A 19,596-nucleotide genomic window follows, 5' to 3' on the forward strand; every position below is an offset into this window, starting at 1 on the left:
CAATAGTCATGAAAATTGATTTTTATGTAACATAAAACTTTGGGTGTGAACAGTTTTACGTTCACTCTAGGAAAAGCTGTACATTTTCCATTTTTGGGGGTAAAAATATAAAATAGCTGAGCTCAATTATACAGCTGCTTAATCAAAATCTGCTGTTTCAAAAATGTGTTATTACAGAATACTAGCATGAATTACTTTGACTAGTAAAGTGATTACCAGTAGCTAGATTTTTGCAATAAATGGATCATTAGCAATCCAATGCTTTGTTAAAGAAAAGGCCTTCAAAAGTTTAAACTGTTACTTCTTGTAATGCCTAGCGATGCTGCAACACTAAAGCTATTTTGTTTATTTGAAAAACAATTTAAAACTTAGTTTGTATTAACGTTTTATTTTTGTATCCTTTGTGATAGTGGTACAGCAAATAGCATTTTATTACTTTTTTTTTTTTTTTGCTTGTATGAACTTCTTTCTGCATGAATGCAGAGTGAAGTGCAAGAACATTAAAATGTAACCAGACACATAGTGCAGGAGAAGGGCAAAAATACACTATGAAAGATACAGAAAAATACACAAAAGAAACACCACCCTCAGAAAGAGATATTTGCAATTCACAAGCATCAAATAATAATATAAAACACATATTTGTTATGCTTTTGAACTGACAATATGTCTTTATTGGGTTGGGAGTAATGCTCAAAAGCAGAGAAATAAAACATGAAGGTAATACATACTGAACTCCACACAAATATGCCCACACACTTTTCCATGGCTTAAAGCTATGTTTCACATTAATAAATGCAGCATCTTTGTGACACTTCTTTGTTGTTCTTGAAGCCAGGAAGATTTTAATGCTGCCTTGTGCTAAACACATTGCTCTTAAGACGTTTGGATTTAACAAATAAGCTCATTAGATTTATATAAACACCTGCTTAGAAATCCGAATGGCTGAACAACTTTTAGATACACTGTTATGATAAACATCCATAAAATGGGTTTTGGAGATACACAGAAGCCCTTTTCATTTGATTCAGACGACATGTTACTAAAAGTGAGTAGAAACCACAACAAATTCATATATGAGGCATGATGGAGAAAGACATAGGAAGAGAAATTGCATGTACTGCCTGATGGGCAAAGTAAATTGAAACAGGTATTACAAAAGAAAATAAACACAACTACACAGTGGCACTGATAACAAGAACAATAACTCAGACCAATTTCATTCTGTGAAAACTAAAGAAAGCAGACAGATAAAGACAGATAAAAGGAGATAATAGCAGGAGATTACAGTCCATTTTTACATCTGCATCTAAACACACACAAGAAAACCCGAGCTGATCCCTCCAGAATCCAATAGCTCACTGAAAGAGTGTGATTTAAGACTGGGAGGGAGGGAGTTTATGTTTGTTTTGCCACATTGGCTTAGAGTGTCATAAATTAATAGTTACTGGGTCTGTGACATGTAAATGGTGAGGCTGTTGACAGTGCAAAAACAAAGACTGAATGGAATATTGACAGAAGAGTGATTAACACGTTTTCACTTAGATCAAACAAAAACTTATCTTTTTTTTTTACATTTCTGCTAAAATGATTTTCGACCATTTTTGTTAACAGTTCATGCTTTAAAACATGAAAAAGTCCAAGTATTTTTAAAGAAACCCATTTGTGTCAGATATACAATGAATAAATCACAACTGAATTAAACAACTAAACTAACCAAATGTTAACAAGCATGATCCCAGGTTTATTCCTGCTTTTTATTTTAACAAGGCATTCCTTACAAACTTTCCCCAACTCTGGAAAAGTTACTTTTTTGCTTACAAATAAAAATCAAAAACGTGCACTGTGAATTTGCATTTAAACCACCGAATTAATTGTAGGCTAATTTCTCTGCAACTGCAACTGAATGCTACTTTTTGCTCACGCACAGTAGAACTGGATGTTGACTGGGCCATTCAAGCATAATGGATATGATTCGATTTATGGCATTCCATTCTAGTGCTGGTTGTGTGTTTGGAGTGGGTGTCCTGCTGGAAAGTGAACCTCCACAATCCTCAAGTCTTCCGCAGACTAGCAGGTTTTCTTTCAGGGTTTTCCTGTGTTTAGCTCCATACATCTCCATTAACTTTATGCTTTGAGTTATTTACTGATTCTAAAATGATGGATTCCAAGCCTACTAGTGATGCGAACAAACCAGAAAAAAAGAAGAGGAAGATATAGCCATACCTTTAGGTGTTAACAAAGGCAGTTTATTTACATTATAAAGCATTATCCCCTCACCAACAGGTATGACTGGGAAGGTGTGCAGACAAAAGTGAGTTGTCTGGCTTATCAAGTCAGAAATATATATCATCAAGAGTTTTCAACTTTTGTCCCATTTAAATTGAAGTTTATTGTTGTGTGACAATGTGGAAAATTGCAAGGCGAGATATTTAGACGAGGCTATTCTGTTTGCTTTTGATCCTTAAGAGGAAAGTTAAAAATAAAGTTTTTCAAGTTGCTTCTAATAAGTGAATTTCTGTGACTTTCAGTCACATCTTTATGAATTCAGTTTCACAATATCTAATGAGAAGAACACATTCTTTGTAAGTGAACTGTGCACCATTCAAAACTGCTCAAATGTGTTAACTTTGTGTAATTGAGATTGATGTTCTTCTCTTTCCACTGAAGTGCTTTCCACAAAACAACCAAGCAGCTGCCGCATAAAACATTCAGATGACGAGAAAACACTCGATGTGTGTTTGCGTGTGTGAGAGCGTACCTGTATTCTTCTCGAGTGAACACGGGGATAACAGAGGGCTGAAGCACTGTGATTTCCACCAGAGTCGTATTCTCTTTCACAGGCTCGCCATGATCATAGGCCACCACCACCAGCTGTTAGAGATGCATGCAGATGAAGACAGAGTGGGTTATGGCTATATAATCCCATATGTTTCCCTCTGGCATATCTATTTTTCTGCTTGCATAGACTTTCTTTGTTTTCATTTAACTAATGTTAACAAGACCCAAAGGAGAAGCAGTGACTGGAAAAAAATCAACATAAAATCCATCAGTACTCAACTCAGAACAGGCTTACTTTCATACTGAAGTCTTTACATTTCTATACAATGTTCCTAACTCATAACATTTTGAAGATACATGCACTTGGTTTATGTGGCAGTTAAAAGCTTTGCTAGGTCTCAGCTGATTTAAGTTAGTTGAATATACACATATATATATAATTTGCTCTTGCACGGTGCAGAAGTGCTCAAAGAAAACCAAAACTGAGACACCATTAACTAATTATTTTATATGCTGTTCAATGAGATTTAGTCACAGCTCTGCAACAATTTTCTTTTTCCCAGTCACGATGCAGAACGTAAACACAGCGGTACAAACAAAGTACAATGACTTGTATTAAGGACGTCTTCAGTGGAAACTGTATTTCTACTTCAATCAAAGGCCAATCAAATTAAGGTGGACAACCACATCTTAGCAGGTTTACCATAGCAATAATAATTAAGTACAAGTTAACTATTTATGGACAATGAGATTTTATAAAGAAAAAGACCTCTGAAGTTTCAGATTGCAGAGGGGCAAAATGTAAAATTCAAGGTTGTGAATACTTTTGCAAGTCTTATTTTTTGCTACAAAATATTATTGCTACATTTTAAAACAGATTTGAATCATGAAGAAATGAATTGAAAAGTAAGGGTGAATTTAAGTGTTTCCCATTTGCAACTGACAATCTCAATGTTCCTAAATGTACAAGCGTAATGAGAAAAAAAACACCATATGGACAAATTTAGTTCAGTTCTAAAAAGTACATCACTTTAAACATTTTGTTTTTTACAAAAGACACTGTGTATGTACTCACTCTGAACTTTAAGTTGGGTTCCTCGTTAAGATTTACCCTGGTAACCACATGACCTTTCTCTTTATCTACATCAAATATACTGGCAGAGTATGGATAGGCCTCCCGGTCCACCTTGTAATGAATTAGACCTGCGGGGGATCCCTGCAAAAAGGAAAATCAGAGCACACATAATGTCGATGGGTATTGCAGTAGTTGATTAAGTAGCTCTTTTATGCTTAGCCGGACAAATATTTCTTGAAAAATAATATAGCCTTGGAAGAGAAATGGCTTTTGCAGTGGTGCTAAATGTCACGCTGTCCCTAAATTTAAATACTAATGATTGAAAATAAACACACCCAGTACCATTTTGGACACCTGGGGTTCAAGGTTTAATAGTCATAAATTAACCTCCAAAATGTTAAACATAAAAAGCAGCATGAGTAATTTTACACAGAATGGTGGCAAATAGAAAAACATTTCACGTCTATTTCTATGCCGAATTTTCAACACATGCAGTTCTGCTAATATTTATTTTGTGAGGCAGATTAAAAAGAGTGTAGAAATTATTGGGGAAAAAAACTGAAAGAGTTTGAAAATGCAAACCAAGTAAGGCAAAATCAAAGTAAACACGCTAAACTGATTGAGTGTATGATTCTTATTTTGTGGATGAGAACAGTAAAATTCTCATTGGCCCTTCTAGACAAAATTCAGACGAACAAGAGAGGATAAAAAAAAGTAAAATGTTCAGTTAAATGATATTCAGTAAAATTGCTTTAATTATGCCACTGAACGTCTCTTGATGTCATTATTTCTCCAAATAATTCAGTGTGACGCTTTGCTACAGCAATAAAAGCTAAATTTACACAAAGATTTACACATTTTACCAATAACTACATGGGGAGCTTTTTAGGCATGTGAAAGGTGTTTTAGAAATACCAGATATATCAAAGAGTCAGCTTTAAATAAAGTGTAAAATGTTCACGTCCATATTAAAGGCCCACAGGAAAGAATAATAATGCCATACAGATTTATTTCAATGACTGTGTAAATCAACCAAGTTGGCTGATTTACAGTCACTTGAAGTGACACAATGTACAATTGCTGTGATCTCAAAAGAACATAAAGGGAGTAGACAAATTCTTGAAAGCATTTGTTCTTCTGAGGTAAATTTTGAATCTGCAATGAACAAAAGACATTTGCATCAACACACACGCACACACACACGTGTGCGTATATATATATATATATATATATGTAGTAAAAAAAATGCTATTAGCACTTCGTTTGGGCCTGAGGGAGGACTTTAAACCGTAAAACCTCGAGAGTATAATGATGTTTTTTGGCTCAAGAGAATTTACTTTGATGCTTCTACCTGCACTCTGAATCAATTCAGCTGATGAAAGAGGACAGCAAGCACATAATTCAAAGGAAGTGAGGCTTTTAAAGAGGCACATGGCGAAACATTGAGGGAGAAGATTTTGCTTACAGATGTGAAAATAAAAGAAATAAGTTCAGAGACTTAGATATGCAAAGTAAGGAAACTTTGTGTTTGAGTCTGGCCTTTTTTCATAAACATTTATTCAATAAGTGATTTTAAAACTCACCCAGCGGCTGCTTTTAGGATTCTATGAAAATAAGGGTTTGGTTTTTTTTCACAACGCATCGCATAACACAGATCTGCATTTTAACAAATTATTGTGTAAATTAGAAAAGCTAATTTCAAATGATGCACTACAATTCTTGTTGCAGCTTGTCTGATCTCCCCCAAATTTCAAATTACTCTAAGGAAACACTCTAAAGTAATCTGGTTCTTTATTTTACAAGCCAAATAAGTTTTATAATGGATGCTTTGGATTAAAAAACAAAACCAACAAACAAACAAAAAATAAGCTTGGTTAACAGAACCACTGCCTAGCAGAGGGGGAAAAAAAGAGAAAGGCTCCAAAAGGGAGAAGGATTCAAAACACACTTTCATGGACTGAAGCGGAGCATCATTATCCCGTATCATTCCATTACAATGCGCAATTTTAAGAGCAAGAGAAGAAAATAGTTTGATTAAATAAAACACTCACTGCAGGGTCAGAATCGTTGGCCATCACCGTGGTTACAATGGTTCCCTTGACAGCATTAGGAGCAACCATGCCTCTGTAGAAGGGTTGTCTGAATGAGGGAGCAAAGTCATTCATATCCTGAAAAGAGATTCAATAAAAGCAAAACAGACCTGTGAGAAAACTGTGAATGAAACTTTACAGGGGAACAATGTGAACTTGAATAAGTTCTAAGAATAACTGCTAAATTTTTGTTATTAAATGTCCGACATGTTCCGAGGAGCTTCTCTGTGGTGAACCGTTCATTGACTTGAACAAATCAAGGCAGCATCACACAATTTTGAAAAAAATCTTACAATTATCACCAATTAGGAGGACGAAGATGTTCTGGTCAGATTTTATTAAATAACAACTCTCTACTTCACCCTGACAAAAAAAACAAAAAAACACCCTTTCTATAAAACAAGGTTGTGGCACATCATGCTGTGGGTTTCTTTGTTTTTAAATTCAAAGGACTGGAATTTGTTTGTCATTCCCCACACAATACTGATAACTACACAGTTATGTTTGTCATGTCTTGTGATTTTCATTCATTCATCCAATCATTCTTTCATTCACAGACACTTTACATGTAATGTGAAAGACCTTGTTCTACATATTCCAAAAGACTTGCATCTGTCATTTTAATGCTGTTCCTGAAAGAATTGATTTGCAAAAAAAACTTAAAAAATTATTATTCTACTTCAACTACAAAACTTTGTCCTACCATACATTGATCAGTCACATAAAATTCCCAAGAAAATAAATTTAATTTTTTGGCCATTTTTGGTGCATAAAACATTTGAGGGGTATGAATATATTTGCAATATCTTTTAATTTTCTATGCATCTGGGCTTCAAAGGTGATTTTAATCATTTTTATTGTCCAAACCAAAATGGCAGCAATAAAAATATGCAGTGATTCTTGGCAAAAGAGTCCTAATTTATAACTGTGCAGTCTAAATCAGTGACCTCCCAAACAGGACTGACATCACAAACTGTATAACAAAATGTAGGCATCTTGATTGACAGAATACAAGATACAATCAGAATACAGAGTATTACCTCTGCTGCCTTGCAACATCCAAAGGAAGGAAATAAAGAGGGACAGCAGGAAGCTGGAGCGGATTGATATCAACGAATGACACTTGTTTCCTCTGACGGGACGAGTTTCTTTTGACAGAAAATGTGGGGCATTGTCAGTCAAACCTTTTAAACAAATTTAAATCAGCACTCAGTAGTCTGCGATAGGTCAGTTGTGGCTGTCACATTAGCAACAAATATACTGGTGGCACTTCTGACCTACAGTTTAGTCTATCTCGCTTCAGGATGCAGCAGCTATGCACCATTTGTCTCATGGTAAAAAAGTCAGTCACAGTTGGGCGGCAGGGAAACAATGGGCATTTTTGATCAGTTGCTGACGCCACAAAAAAACTCCCAAAAACATCCAAACAGACGTGGGATCATTTCTCTTGGGGACACCTCATGAAGGCGGGGGGTGCGCTGAACCCCCACTTGGACTGTACGCAGGGTGAAAAGCTCACATAGTCAGACGATTTGTGAAAAAAAAAAAAGCTTTTCAGATTCTCTTTGATTGGACTTAATGGCTTCAGTGTCTACATGGAATACAGTTGAGACCATGCAATAAAATACATATAGGAGGACCATCCCGTCCTCTGCAAGAACGCATTAATGGCCATAGAAGTTCTATCAAGATGATTTAACCAGTTCTCTTGCAAGACACATTAATGAAAAGCACTGTACCTCACCTTTACTCTGTATAAGCATTGAGGCCATTAAGTCCAGTTCAAAGGCGTAATTATTGATTTTATCAGGAGAAAGAGAGAGGCATTCTGGATATTTGATTTGAAGAACCTATATTCCACAGGCATGAATGAAGATCTGCCTGTTAATGAGTTTCTGTGAGTGATCCTGCTTTGTAGCTACGAATTCAATTTGATTATATAATATTGATGTCTTTATGATTCTTATGTCATGTGTAATTCTAACTTGTCTGAATATCCTTGTGGACCTTAGGGGACGATCTATTTTTAGATCTCTGTAGTGATTCCCCTTCAAATTAGAAGTGGTTTGGCCTATTTGGCTACCAGCACTTCTAGTGCTTCTGGAGTTTTCATCTTATAAGGTCCAAACACAAGTGTCTGCCAAACTTTAGACTGAGGCATAATGAAACAGAGCACTGGGAGGAGGTTGGCACCACTGAGGAGACTGGACCGACGGCCGCACACAAGCTTAATCTCTTTCTCAAACAAATATGTTACTTTTGTATTGATTACGTCTATTCACATGCTTTTCACATTATTCATTTAATGTGAAATCATTAGAAATTTTGGGGGTTTTCAGCACCAGTGAGAGTTTTAATGTAATCAAAATATGTTATTTAACCCTCCCAAAACAGTTCTGTATCAACAGGATGTCCCTTACATTAACTGAAAAAGCCTAAATGCTGAATGTAGCGGTGGAAACTTAAACAAAATATACATATTTTAGCTTTTTTAAAGCCAAACAATCTCAGCTTTATGTTAAAAAAAACACAGAATTATATTTTCCCATTAATGTACTTTGTTCTCAGATGCCTGGGTTACTTTTGGTTTGGAGAGTATTTAAAAACAGAAGTGGAAGTAGAGCTTTCGGTTATCAAACTCCTCTCCTGTGGAACCAGCCTCCAGTTTTAATTAGCAAAACAGATACACTGTCTACTTTCTTCAGGATGTGGGAAAGCAGTGAAGTCAAGATTAAATGAAATCTGCTGGTGTTCTGAGATAAATTTTTTTATTAATTTGCCAGAGTTAAAATATTTTCAGAACAAGTTTAAATAGGCACTTCTTGGACTTTCTGGACAGAAAATGACACTGAATTTGTCTGTAATGAAATTGTCCCTGTTAATTTTATGTAAAATTTTCAGAAAACATGTTTGATAAAATTAAATAACCATTTTTAGAATACTTAATCTATAATCTATTAATAAAGAGTTTTCTCAGAACTACCATTTGCTGATTAAACTCAACTGTCTTGCTAAAGTATTTGTATACTTTGAAATTCTTCACTTGTCACATTACAGGGGTAAACTTTAATATATTAAATAGAGATTTTATATGATGAAGACAAAATAGTGTATAACTGCAAAGAAGACGGAAACTTACCTTGTTTTTAAAACCTTTACCTAAAATAAAAAATATTGACATCCAGTTGTATTCAGGCCCCCTAAAAACATGGCAGGATCATCTATTGTTGCAGTTATGATTTAGGTTTGTGAACGCTTCGCACATCCAGAAACAGAAAAGATGGCCAATTCAGCTTAGCAAAATGGGTGAAGCAAAGTCCGACAGGAAGTTATTTTAAGATATTTTCAAGCCTGACTACAGATTCCCGGCTGAATTTAGGTCTGGACTTTGATCTAGTCAGTTTGGTTGCTCTGTCTACAGGTTTCAGCTTGTTATCCTTCTGGAAGGTAAACTCCACCAGACTCAAATCGTTTGCACCCTCTATCAGGGTTTCTTTTAGGATTGCCCTATGATAAGATCCATTAATCTTCTCATCAAAGCATCTCCTTAGCATATTTTATTATGAGGACGGTGTGTTCGAGGAACCTCCAGTGTTTACTTTTTGCCAAAAAGAGTTTCGCATCTAGAATAAAAAGTTGATCTTTAGTTTGATCTGAGCACCTTCAGAGAAGTTTGCTCTCCCCACCACATATCTCTAAAACTGCAAACTGAACTTCTTCTGACTGTCATCCAACAAGGCCTTTCTTTTGTTTTCCATTTCAGATTTCTGGATTGCACAACTTATAATTTATCCTGTTGACACAGACACACTGAGCTGCCATTTAAAAAAAAGAAAAGCAAAATGCTGCTGAAATATCTAGAAGTTTTTGGTTGCAATATGACAAAATGTCTAATAGCTCAAGGGGTCTGAAGCAAGGCCTTGTATGTTCTTGATTTCTTTACATTTTCCTGTCTTTCAAACTTACTTGCTTCTTGGGCTTTGCTTGGACAGAGAAAAAATATGAGAACACACTCCCGCACTCACCAGTATTCTGACAGTAACCGAGGCAAGCCCAGGAGGCATTGTTCCCTCCACGTCGACAGCCTCTATGGTGAAAGTGTACATGGGTTCAGAGGCAGCCAGAGCTTCAAAGTCCAGAACCTTAAGAACTGACAGCTCCCCTGTCACGGGGTCAATGCGGAAAAGCCGTGTTATCTCAGGATCCAGGCCTTCAGCTCTGATTCGATATGTGAGGTTGGAGATGAGGTCAGCATCTGTTGCCTTCAGAAAAAGAAAATAAGGAAGGTTGAATCACTGCTATGTGATGGTATTTTATTTTATTTCTTTATTTTTTTTTTTTGGGCAGGTGAATTTTTAAAACAGTGCTTTCATTAAGCTCTGTGTTTTAATGGTGTATTCAAAGCGCCTGTGGCAGTAACCTTTAATGTTCTTGTGTTCCACTGGTGGTCCATGTCGAATTTCTCTCTTTTTTTGCAGGTATTTAAATTGGGCAGCTTTAGGGATCCCTGCCCTTTTCAATTTTCAATCCTTCAACAACTCTCAGAAACTTTGACTTTTACGACATCTCCAGTGCTGCCTGGAATATGAAATTTAAGTACTTTGGTGATTTCATAGAAATTTAAGAGACTGATTTAAAGCAACATTATTTTGAGTCCTATGAACAAGATTTATGAAGGCATTAATCTTCAGTCAATTTACTTTGAATATCATGAAACTGAAAAAGTTTGTTGGATTATTTAGAGTAGCTTTTAGTCAAAGTAAAAATAGTACTAAAAATTAAAAGGGTCACAAAATTTCCAACAAATCTTTTCAATATTTTTAGGATAATACTTTGATTCTAAAAAAACTATAGCTATATCAAATATATGGTTATGCTATTCCATATCAAGGCATCACAGAATAATTTACAGGAAGAAGAATTCATTAATGTTACCTTCAGATTAATTGAAAAACTGATTTTTAAATCTGTCAGGGGCCAGTAATTTTTAGAAGTTGCTTTTCTCAATAATGCAGCCTTTATAGAAGTTATTTCTCCCCACCTGCATAATTTGTTATTTTATTGCTTTTATAAATAAATTATGATCAAAAACTTCTGCCATTTTTGCCAAAAAAGTTCTCCTTCAAAAAAAAAAACACCTAATAGGCTTCAAATGTCAAAATCTTAAGTTGTTTCCACAAACAAATTGATAAAAATGTATTTGATTGATTGATAATTCAGAGGATAAAACATAGAGAGGGTGAATACTTTTTATAAGGAATCTTTGTTGTTGTAGTAGTGAAGAGGCTCCTTCCTCTCCCATAATTGTGAACTACTCTAGACAGATTGTACTGCTCAGTAAGAAAACCCCATAAAGAATCCAAGGATTATTTCCAAGGAAGAGAAGAAAACTGTTCCAAGAATCCAGATGCACTAAAAGCTGTTAGTAAAACAACTGGCGCTTACTGAGCAGTGCCAAAAACTGATTTAAATTTAAAAAATTTAAAAAAATGTATTCAGATGATAATTTATTTTTCTAGCCAAGCCAGAGACTCACCTTTAACTGTAAAATGACAGTGTCCTTTGGGCTGTTCTCAGGTAGATTGACGTTGTAGGACTGTTGGGAGAATACTGGGCTGTTGTCGTCCACATCCAAAACAGACACAGAGAGGGTGAGCCTGGATCGCCGAGGATCCACTGCACCATCCGAGGCTTCAACAACCAGGAAATAGTGACCTTTCACCTTCGAGGTTACAGAGTCATAAAAAAAAAAAATGACTGCAGCTGAATAAGAGGTGACATCTTTCAGTTGTTTTGAATCCAATAGTCATTGAAGTTCACTAAATCTGTGACTTTCTCTGACCTCTCTGTCCAGTGGCACTGTAGTCCTGATGGCTCCAGAGGCATTGATGGAAAACAGCGTCTGGTGGTTGACAAGCCTGTAATGGACCTGACCATTTGCTCCCAGATCCAGATCTGTTGCCTAATGCAAGTCACAGCCATAAAAACAAAAACAAACAAAACAAATGCTAAAAACACAAGAGAATCAGCAGTTTTGAAGCACTCAGTCTTTAACTTGATCAGGACATAAAATGAAACTTTTCATACAACAACATAATGTTTTTTTAAGTTAATTCTACAAAGTGAAAATTAAACAGATTGTAACTGAAATAAAAAGGGCCAATGGAAAATAATTTCCAGAAATTTGATTAAATCAAGTCATTCCTCTACCAGATTCTTTTATTCACCGCTTTTCTGTGACACTGGCCGCAATACAAGCCCACAGCATGATCGATCAATCCAAGATCCAGCTGCTCTCTTAATGAAATTCTGTAACTATGTTTTCCAAACATAGTAGTAAAAAATCTATAGCTTCTTCACAGTAATTATAAATGAGAGGTTTTATTTTTATGATTCTATACGATTCTTAAAATATCATATTTTAAAAAATATGATAAAAATATGATACTCCCACTTTAGCATCGGTTACAGCTATCCGGGGGGTTTCTGCAGTTCTAACAATAAAGCTTCAATGCTTTGTCAGGCTTTAACTCGCCTTTTCCTTATTACACTACAAAAAAAGAAAACAGCTTTCTAAAAACATTTAGCTTTCTTTTCACATTGCCTTCTTGCTTAAAATGTATTAATTATTTACGTCTTCAGAGTGCTGTACAGCTGACAAGAAGAGACTATTCCTGTTAATTCTTGGCATGAGTTTAAGTCAGAAGGTTTAAAGCTTTGCACATTTGTAAGACTTGGATTTGCAAACTTGCTACTGCCATCAAAAAGCAAACCAGCTAATCTGAGATCTTGGTAAAAGTCATCCGGTGGCTAGCTCATGTGTGTTTTGCAAGATCTTTTTTTTTTTTTTTTTTTTTTTTTACCAATTATTGGATTATTTTATCACCTAACTAACGTGGTAAAATGTTTTTGGATTTTACTTTATATTTTTTCCAGTTTTTACTCAAAAAGAAAACAGAAAAAATAAACAGTGTTGGTCAAAGGTGTTCGTGCATTCTTATTTTTTGACCAATCATTCAAACGTAACGATGGGCCATGATACAGTCAGTGGAGTCATTTATTTTGAGCTTTTCAGGATTTCTTTGGACTTTTTGGACAGTTATGCAAAGAACAAGTTTGAAAAAATGGGTTCACAAATTTGAATTTATTGGGGATTTTTGGCATGACTGTCCATGCAATCTAAAATACATCTTCGACTAAATTTTCTTTATTCTGTTTTATTGTATAAAAGAAATAAGACATTTTTTTTTTGCAGTCTGAAAGATTTGAAGTTAAGATATTTTTTGGATACAACACATAATTGATAAAATGTTGATGCAGATTCAGAACATTAAGCATAATTGGAGACAATAAGTAAATAAATTATATTGCCAATGCTGCCATTGCTTAAGAAATCTTTGAAAAGCAATTACTTCAAAAATGACAGAATTATAAATACAGCTTTTTACTGTATAATCACAGTGGGATGTCACTTGCTCAAACCACTTAATGGCAGCACCATTCAATTCTTATTGTACATAGACATGAATCAAAAGGGTGGATTAAGAGAGGACAAAGTGGTTTTGTAAAGATACTCTACAATGAAATAAAATTATTTGAAGACATACTTTTTCCTTTATTATCTGATACACTAGCTGTTGCAATAGTGGCCATTCTCACTATGATGTGACCACTGCCGTACCTGACTGTTGGGTCAATGAACCTGCAAGGTTTTAGAAGCCTCACCTTTACCAGCTTCAACACTTTTCAAGCAATTATAGCCAAATAGCTCAATCTTTGTCCCTTCTGAGTGAAAAACTTTTCACAAGGACACATCTGGGTATCTAAGCAGGCAAATTTCAGTCAAGCTAAAGAGTGTTGGTAGAGAACTACTCTTTCTGTGTTAATGTTTCACTTGCTTAACTGTGTCCAAAGATGTTCAAGTTTATCTGCAAGTTTATGATAAGAAAGATCCCACCCATTTCCCATTCATCTGACAGTGACAGTTTCAATCAGATGGCTGAAACTCCGACAATCTAATAACACCAAACACACATCAAACTAGAGCTTTACTAGAAAAGACGGCCAAGAGGAAGATTGTGGAGTGGCTCTGACCTTGACTCTATTGAAGACTCGTAGATAATGTTTAAAAGCTGAGTGTGTGCAAGGAAGCCTGATAATTTAAATGGACTACACCACTTCTGCCAGAAAGGGTGGTCAAGTACCCAGATAAATTTAGGCCAGAAAACTTCTTAAAGACAAACAAATATGTGATTAAAGTGTCATTTAATTGTAAATTCAAGTTGGTTAAAATCATTCAACCACAGAAAAAAAAGGGTGCAGAATGCAGTTGGTGGAGGTCCTACACGGGTTGTGGTGTATCTACAGGAATGGAATCATTACATTGTGTCCACAATTATTAACAGTCTTATTTTTGAGGATTACTTTTTATTAATCACTAAATGCAATGCTCTGTTAATCCAAAATGTTAATATAGGAGAATATCTATATGGGTACAATAATAGAGAAATGTTTATTGAGCAGATATATTAACAAAAAAAATAAAAAAACACATTTTCACATCTCACTTTTTTATACTTTCATCTGTTTAAGAGAGAATAATAAACAAAACAATTTAAAACTTTCCAATAAATTAATATTTCTAAAATGATGACATGGTCAGAATCCTCACTTGCCTAATAATTGTGCACAGTGCACAGTCCCAACCTTTCTGCTTCTGTTTACTCATGCAAAACACACTAAGCTCAACTGACCTAGCCTGGAGGGGAGTAAGGCAAGGTCATGCAAACAGCAAAAGCTGTCATATTTTTATTTTCTGTTCCTTTAGATTACTCTAATTATTCTTATGACTAATTGAGTTACAGTTTTAACTTTACAAACTCCAATTCAGACCACCTGTAAACTAACCAGCAAATACTATATTGTCCAACAATAAAGCAAACTGTAGTATATTTGACTCATTGATAGTCTATTTTTTAATCAGATTTCTTTATGACAGCTGCATTGGCACTCGCCCGTTTTGAATGAATAAAACATTTTAAAGGTTTTGACGTAGCATCGTACATCTGCAGCCAGCAATGAGACCAAATATATTCAATTGCACACTGCCTAAGTTTATTACCAATACTGAGCAATCTGTGTAGCAACTTTTTAATGTAATTTCATGCAAACACAAATTGTACGCTTCAGTCAGACACCACGTTGGTAAGTGTGCTCTCTATCCTTCTATCCTTGTACTTTCCCCCCCAGAGATTCTGGAGGTATTTTACTGCCAAAACTAAACTTCCACAAAGCTAATGAGGCAATACTTTCAGTTTTAACTTGATAAAAAGTGTAGTACAATGTCCTCCTCTCCGTTTTGTCATACTTTTTTTAATCTGGCTGTCCTTCTGTAACTGTTCTGCAGTTACACTCTGATATCCTCTGCACATAGTCTTTTTCAACTAGTAAAATAAGGTGGAAAGAAAGTGACAAATTGCTAGCTGGTGTTCCTCTCCACCTCTCTGAATGTTCATCCTGTGCAATCAGCACTCTGACAGCATTAAAATGGATGAGACCAGAGCAAAAGACACATTAGAGCGGTCTTGTGTGCAGGGCTGAATCAGGTGTTGCTCACACCAAAAGAGTTAAAAAATAATTGCTTTACTTGCTTTTAAGTTAAGAACACTATGTACTACACTAAATACATAAATGTGTATTTTTGTGAGGACCTATTCAAGTTGCAGCCCTTGTTGATTCTTGCAGCCTGACACTAATTCAAAAGGCTCTTTGATGCTTCAGATGTGGTTTTAGGGGTTGGTAATTCAATTGTCAGTAAAAAATTATGGCCAATAATGTTCATAATGCCTTGAAAGCAAAATGAAATTAACAAGCACATAGTGTCCACTGATGACGGAAATAAGGACAAGCTCTATTTAAAGTTGGTGGAGCAGAGTTGTGACATTTAAGACAAACAAGAAAAAAATACAATGGAGATGGCTACATTTCATCATCAAACAGTAATTAAAGCAAACAGGAAGGGCACACTTTTACTAAAGAAGAAACTAAAAAAAGACATGCAGGCAAGAAAAGTCGTTGAAATGTTATCAGCTAAATCACTGCATCATTACTTATATATCTGGAAAGCCCACCTATCTAGAGATGTATTTTTCTAGTACAAATTTAGAATAATACAAAGAAGAAGCTGAGATACCTAAGCTGAATGCTACTTGACTTGCTATTGGCTGTCGTTTGCAAAGCAGCCAATCCAGATTTGCCATTTATTGGTCTTGCAGCTGCTTGCTGTTGGCTTGAGCTCCAAGAGTACAGGAGAGTCAAGATGTTAGGTTCTGTATTTAAGCATAATACTGTAAGGTATAGTTGGTTTTTGAACTAATAAATTTGGCAGCAATTTTAGAAGAGCTCCCAAATATTCACAAATTTTAACTATTTCTGCGCGCCGCTGTCCCAAACTGCCACAAATACCGGGAGCCCACATTACGTAAGCATAGGCAGAAATGTTTTAAATACTTTTTTTAAAAGAGGGAATAAAAAGCAAAATGATAATGTAACTACTGCATAATTGTACTTATTTAAATTGAAAAAAATTCAATAATTTGTTTTTAATTATTGGTGTTTGTAGTCGAAGATGTTTATTCAAATTTGGGACCAAACACAAAAACTGCCCAAGAAAATCTACCTGATGGTTAGAAGTTCATGAAAAAAGCAATGAATGGATATCCATCATATCCATTCATATTTACAATCCACTTACTCTGCTTTAATGCAGCAACTGGCTTTTGCGGTGACCCATTTTGTACATTTCCTCAATTTTCATTCATTAAACTTTTAATCCATCTCACGAAGTAATTATTTGAATTAGTGGAAATTAGACACTGTCTTGGCAGTGCTCTGAGTGAGGAGTCCTCTCCATTTGATTTGTATTCAGTGACTCATTGCCATCCGGGGGGGAAACTGTGTTAGAAATTTAATGGGCCATCCAGTTTTTGTGTGATTATCATGGGTTGTTTGGAAAAGGGAGATAATTGACATGCGGACAGTCATAGAGGCAGGAAGTGAATCAGGAGAGAAGCTGGAGGCTGATTTAGAAGCTGCTTTCAGTTTTTACTTGGTATAAAGTACCAAATGCAGATTTGCATTAAAAACAGGCAACACAAAGAGTTTTGGAATCCAAATTTGAGAGGTTGAGGATGAATTTGGAAGTGTCTGATTAAAGGACGACTCTTTTTTGAACGACAGCCACTACATGCAATTATATTTTTATACATATCCATGTAGTTAAAAGCAGCAAGAAATTTGAAGGTTGGCACTTAAGATATTTTATAATGCATATTTTATATCATTCAATGGTGTTTTTGATATATTTTGTGTCGTTGTTTTCTCTGAAGTGCTTTCTTCCAGCTTAATTTTGATTTTCTTTTAGAGAACTTTATGAATAAGCTTATGAAGCATGGTAACGTTTTTCTGTATGCTTGTAAAAATGTAAAAAAAACTGGTTCAAAGGGCATGAAAGCATTTTGAAGTATATGTGAACTCATTAAAAATTAATATGAATATGACATATAGCACATTTTTTTTAAGTAAAACGAAATGGAGATTCAGGCTACAGCATTTAAAATTTTTATAATCGCACTTAGTTTGAAAAGACTAAACCCTTCCCGTTCTATACATATAAAAGTGGAGGACAGACTGACCTTGTGCAGTCATCAGCATATTCAAATTAATGGTATTTTCTGTTTTTTCCTTTATATGAAAAGGATTTCCATCCATCCATCCATCCATGCATTTTCTATACACCCTTTGTCCCTAATGGGGTCTGGAGGGTTGCTGGTGCCTATCCCCAACTGCGTTCCGGGCGAGAGGCGGGATTCACCCTGGACAGGTCACCAGTCTGTCGCAGGGCAACACAGAGACATACAGGACACACAACCATTCACACACACACTCACACTTAGGGAGAATTTATAGAGACCAATTAACCTGACAGTCATGGTTTTGGACTGTGGGAGGAAGCCGGAGAACCCGGAGAGAACCCACGCATGCACAGGGAGAACATGCAAACTACATGCAGAAAGACCCCGGGCCGGGAATTGAACCCAGGACCTTCTTGCTGCAAGGCAACAGCTCTACCAACTGCGCCACTGTGCAGCCCTGAAAAGGATTCAATTATCAAAATTAAAGTAATTTATTTTCCTGTAAAATAAGGCTTTGGATAGTTTAATGAATAAAATTTGGTTTAAGGGGTTTTTACCACCAGACAAGTTTTCAGACCATAAAGAAGTACTTTGTTATTTCTTTTGAAAATCTAAGGAAGAGAGCGAAGAAACTGTCTGTGCAGCAGAGATAAGCTTTCCTCTTCTTTTGAACTGTCTCTTCCTCACACTTACCTGGAGCTTGTCTACATCTGCTGTATGTTATTTCCTGTCAGGTATTCCTTTTTCTCTTTGCTCTGTCTTTTATTGCTAGTCCACTACCTGTTTTTTTTTTTTTCTTTTGCTAACACGATGGGAATCCAGAACTTAACTTTGGGTTTACCAAAGTATTGAACACTGTAGCACAGCTGTTGCTAGCCTAACCAGTTCTTTTTGTAGACCTTTATTTATGAAAGCAAATTCACAGCTTTAGTTTACAAATTATATTGAATTTAATAAAAAACTGCAGCGTTACATTTTATTCATAGTATTCCATTTGTTAGACACTTCATGTAGTAGTAGAATACTTTTTTCATTTTCCCAGACATGAATATTTCATCTCCATTGGATTGCTCTATTATGTTTGTTTTTTTTTTTTTTTCTCAGGCACTCAAAGACTTCAATGCCTTGTAGATCATTCTGTCCTGCTTTACCGTATGTAGATCTCCAAAGTAAAGTAACATCTGTAAATTCATTCAGAAATACGGTTAATACCGCCAGGAATGAGCCCTGGTTTGGACTGACGCCCAGAGTCGTGCCTTTCTCGGCCTGTTGAGGAATAACGCCGTCTGTTTTGCTTTGGAATCCATCCAAGGTTCCTTGAAAGGCAGGAAGTTCAGAACTGGAATGATTTCAAGTGCCCTCTGTTCAGATCAGGCATGGCTTTTGGATGTTGGATTTGGCCCAAGACCAAAACGTGGAGTGAAAGTAAAAATTTACAGTACGTGGAAGATATTAAGCATTTTCTGAATTTACAAAGATGCTCAAAAATAAAGGAAAGCTATTTAACTTTTAAATTTAAACTTAATGCTCAACTTGTTCAAAATACTAGACAAGTGTGTACAAGGAAGAAACATTTAAAAGAGGAATAGACCAAGTGTTGAACTGCTGATTAACATTTAGAAACCAGCAAAGAGTCAGATGAATCAAAGAAACCTTGACACCAATGTACAAAGCCTATAAATTAAATTAGAAGTAAGTCCAAGTAAGCACACATCTGAAGAAGTGTCTTTAAAAGATCAGAGCTGATCAAAGTTTAAGATTCATGCATGAGCCTCTTAAGGGAAATAGGCCAGTCAGTCTTAAGGTCTGGAATGTAATATTTTGTAAACATTTTACGCAATCATTTTGAATAATGGCAATTTATTTTATATATTCACTTGATATTTAAAAAGGTATTTTTAAAGGTATGGCAACATTTAAAAAATGTTACCATACCTTCGTCACCTCAACTTCAGTT

At 35.5% G+C, this 19,596-nt stretch overlaps 1 protein-coding gene across 2 annotated transcripts in view; it reads right to left on the minus strand.

Annotated features, from left to right (window-relative positions):
* LOC122823053 (protocadherin-15-like) overlaps nt 1-19,596 on the minus strand; it is a 214,907-nt gene that overhangs the window by 62,914 nt on the left and 132,397 nt on the right. For both annotated transcript variants that reach the window (XM_044102283.1, XM_044102282.1), the window contains exons 21-26: nt 11,789-11,908; nt 11,483-11,668; nt 9,972-10,208; nt 5,908-6,024; nt 3,857-3,997; nt 2,762-2,874 (exon numbers count right to left, since the gene is read on the minus strand). In XM_044102283.1, coding sequence (XP_043958218.1) covers nt 2,762-2,874; nt 3,857-3,997; nt 5,908-6,024; nt 9,972-10,208; nt 11,483-11,668; nt 11,789-11,908 — 914 coding nt within the window. The remainder of the gene's footprint in view (nt 1-2,761; nt 2,875-3,856; nt 3,998-5,907; nt 6,025-9,971; nt 10,209-11,482; nt 11,669-11,788; nt 11,909-19,596) is intronic.

The sequence above is a fragment of the Gambusia affinis genome, linkage group LG20 (assembly GCF_019740435.1).
Source record: "Gambusia affinis linkage group LG20, SWU_Gaff_1.0, whole genome shotgun sequence".
Classification (NCBI taxonomy): domain Eukaryota; kingdom Metazoa; phylum Chordata; class Actinopteri; order Cyprinodontiformes; family Poeciliidae; genus Gambusia; species Gambusia affinis.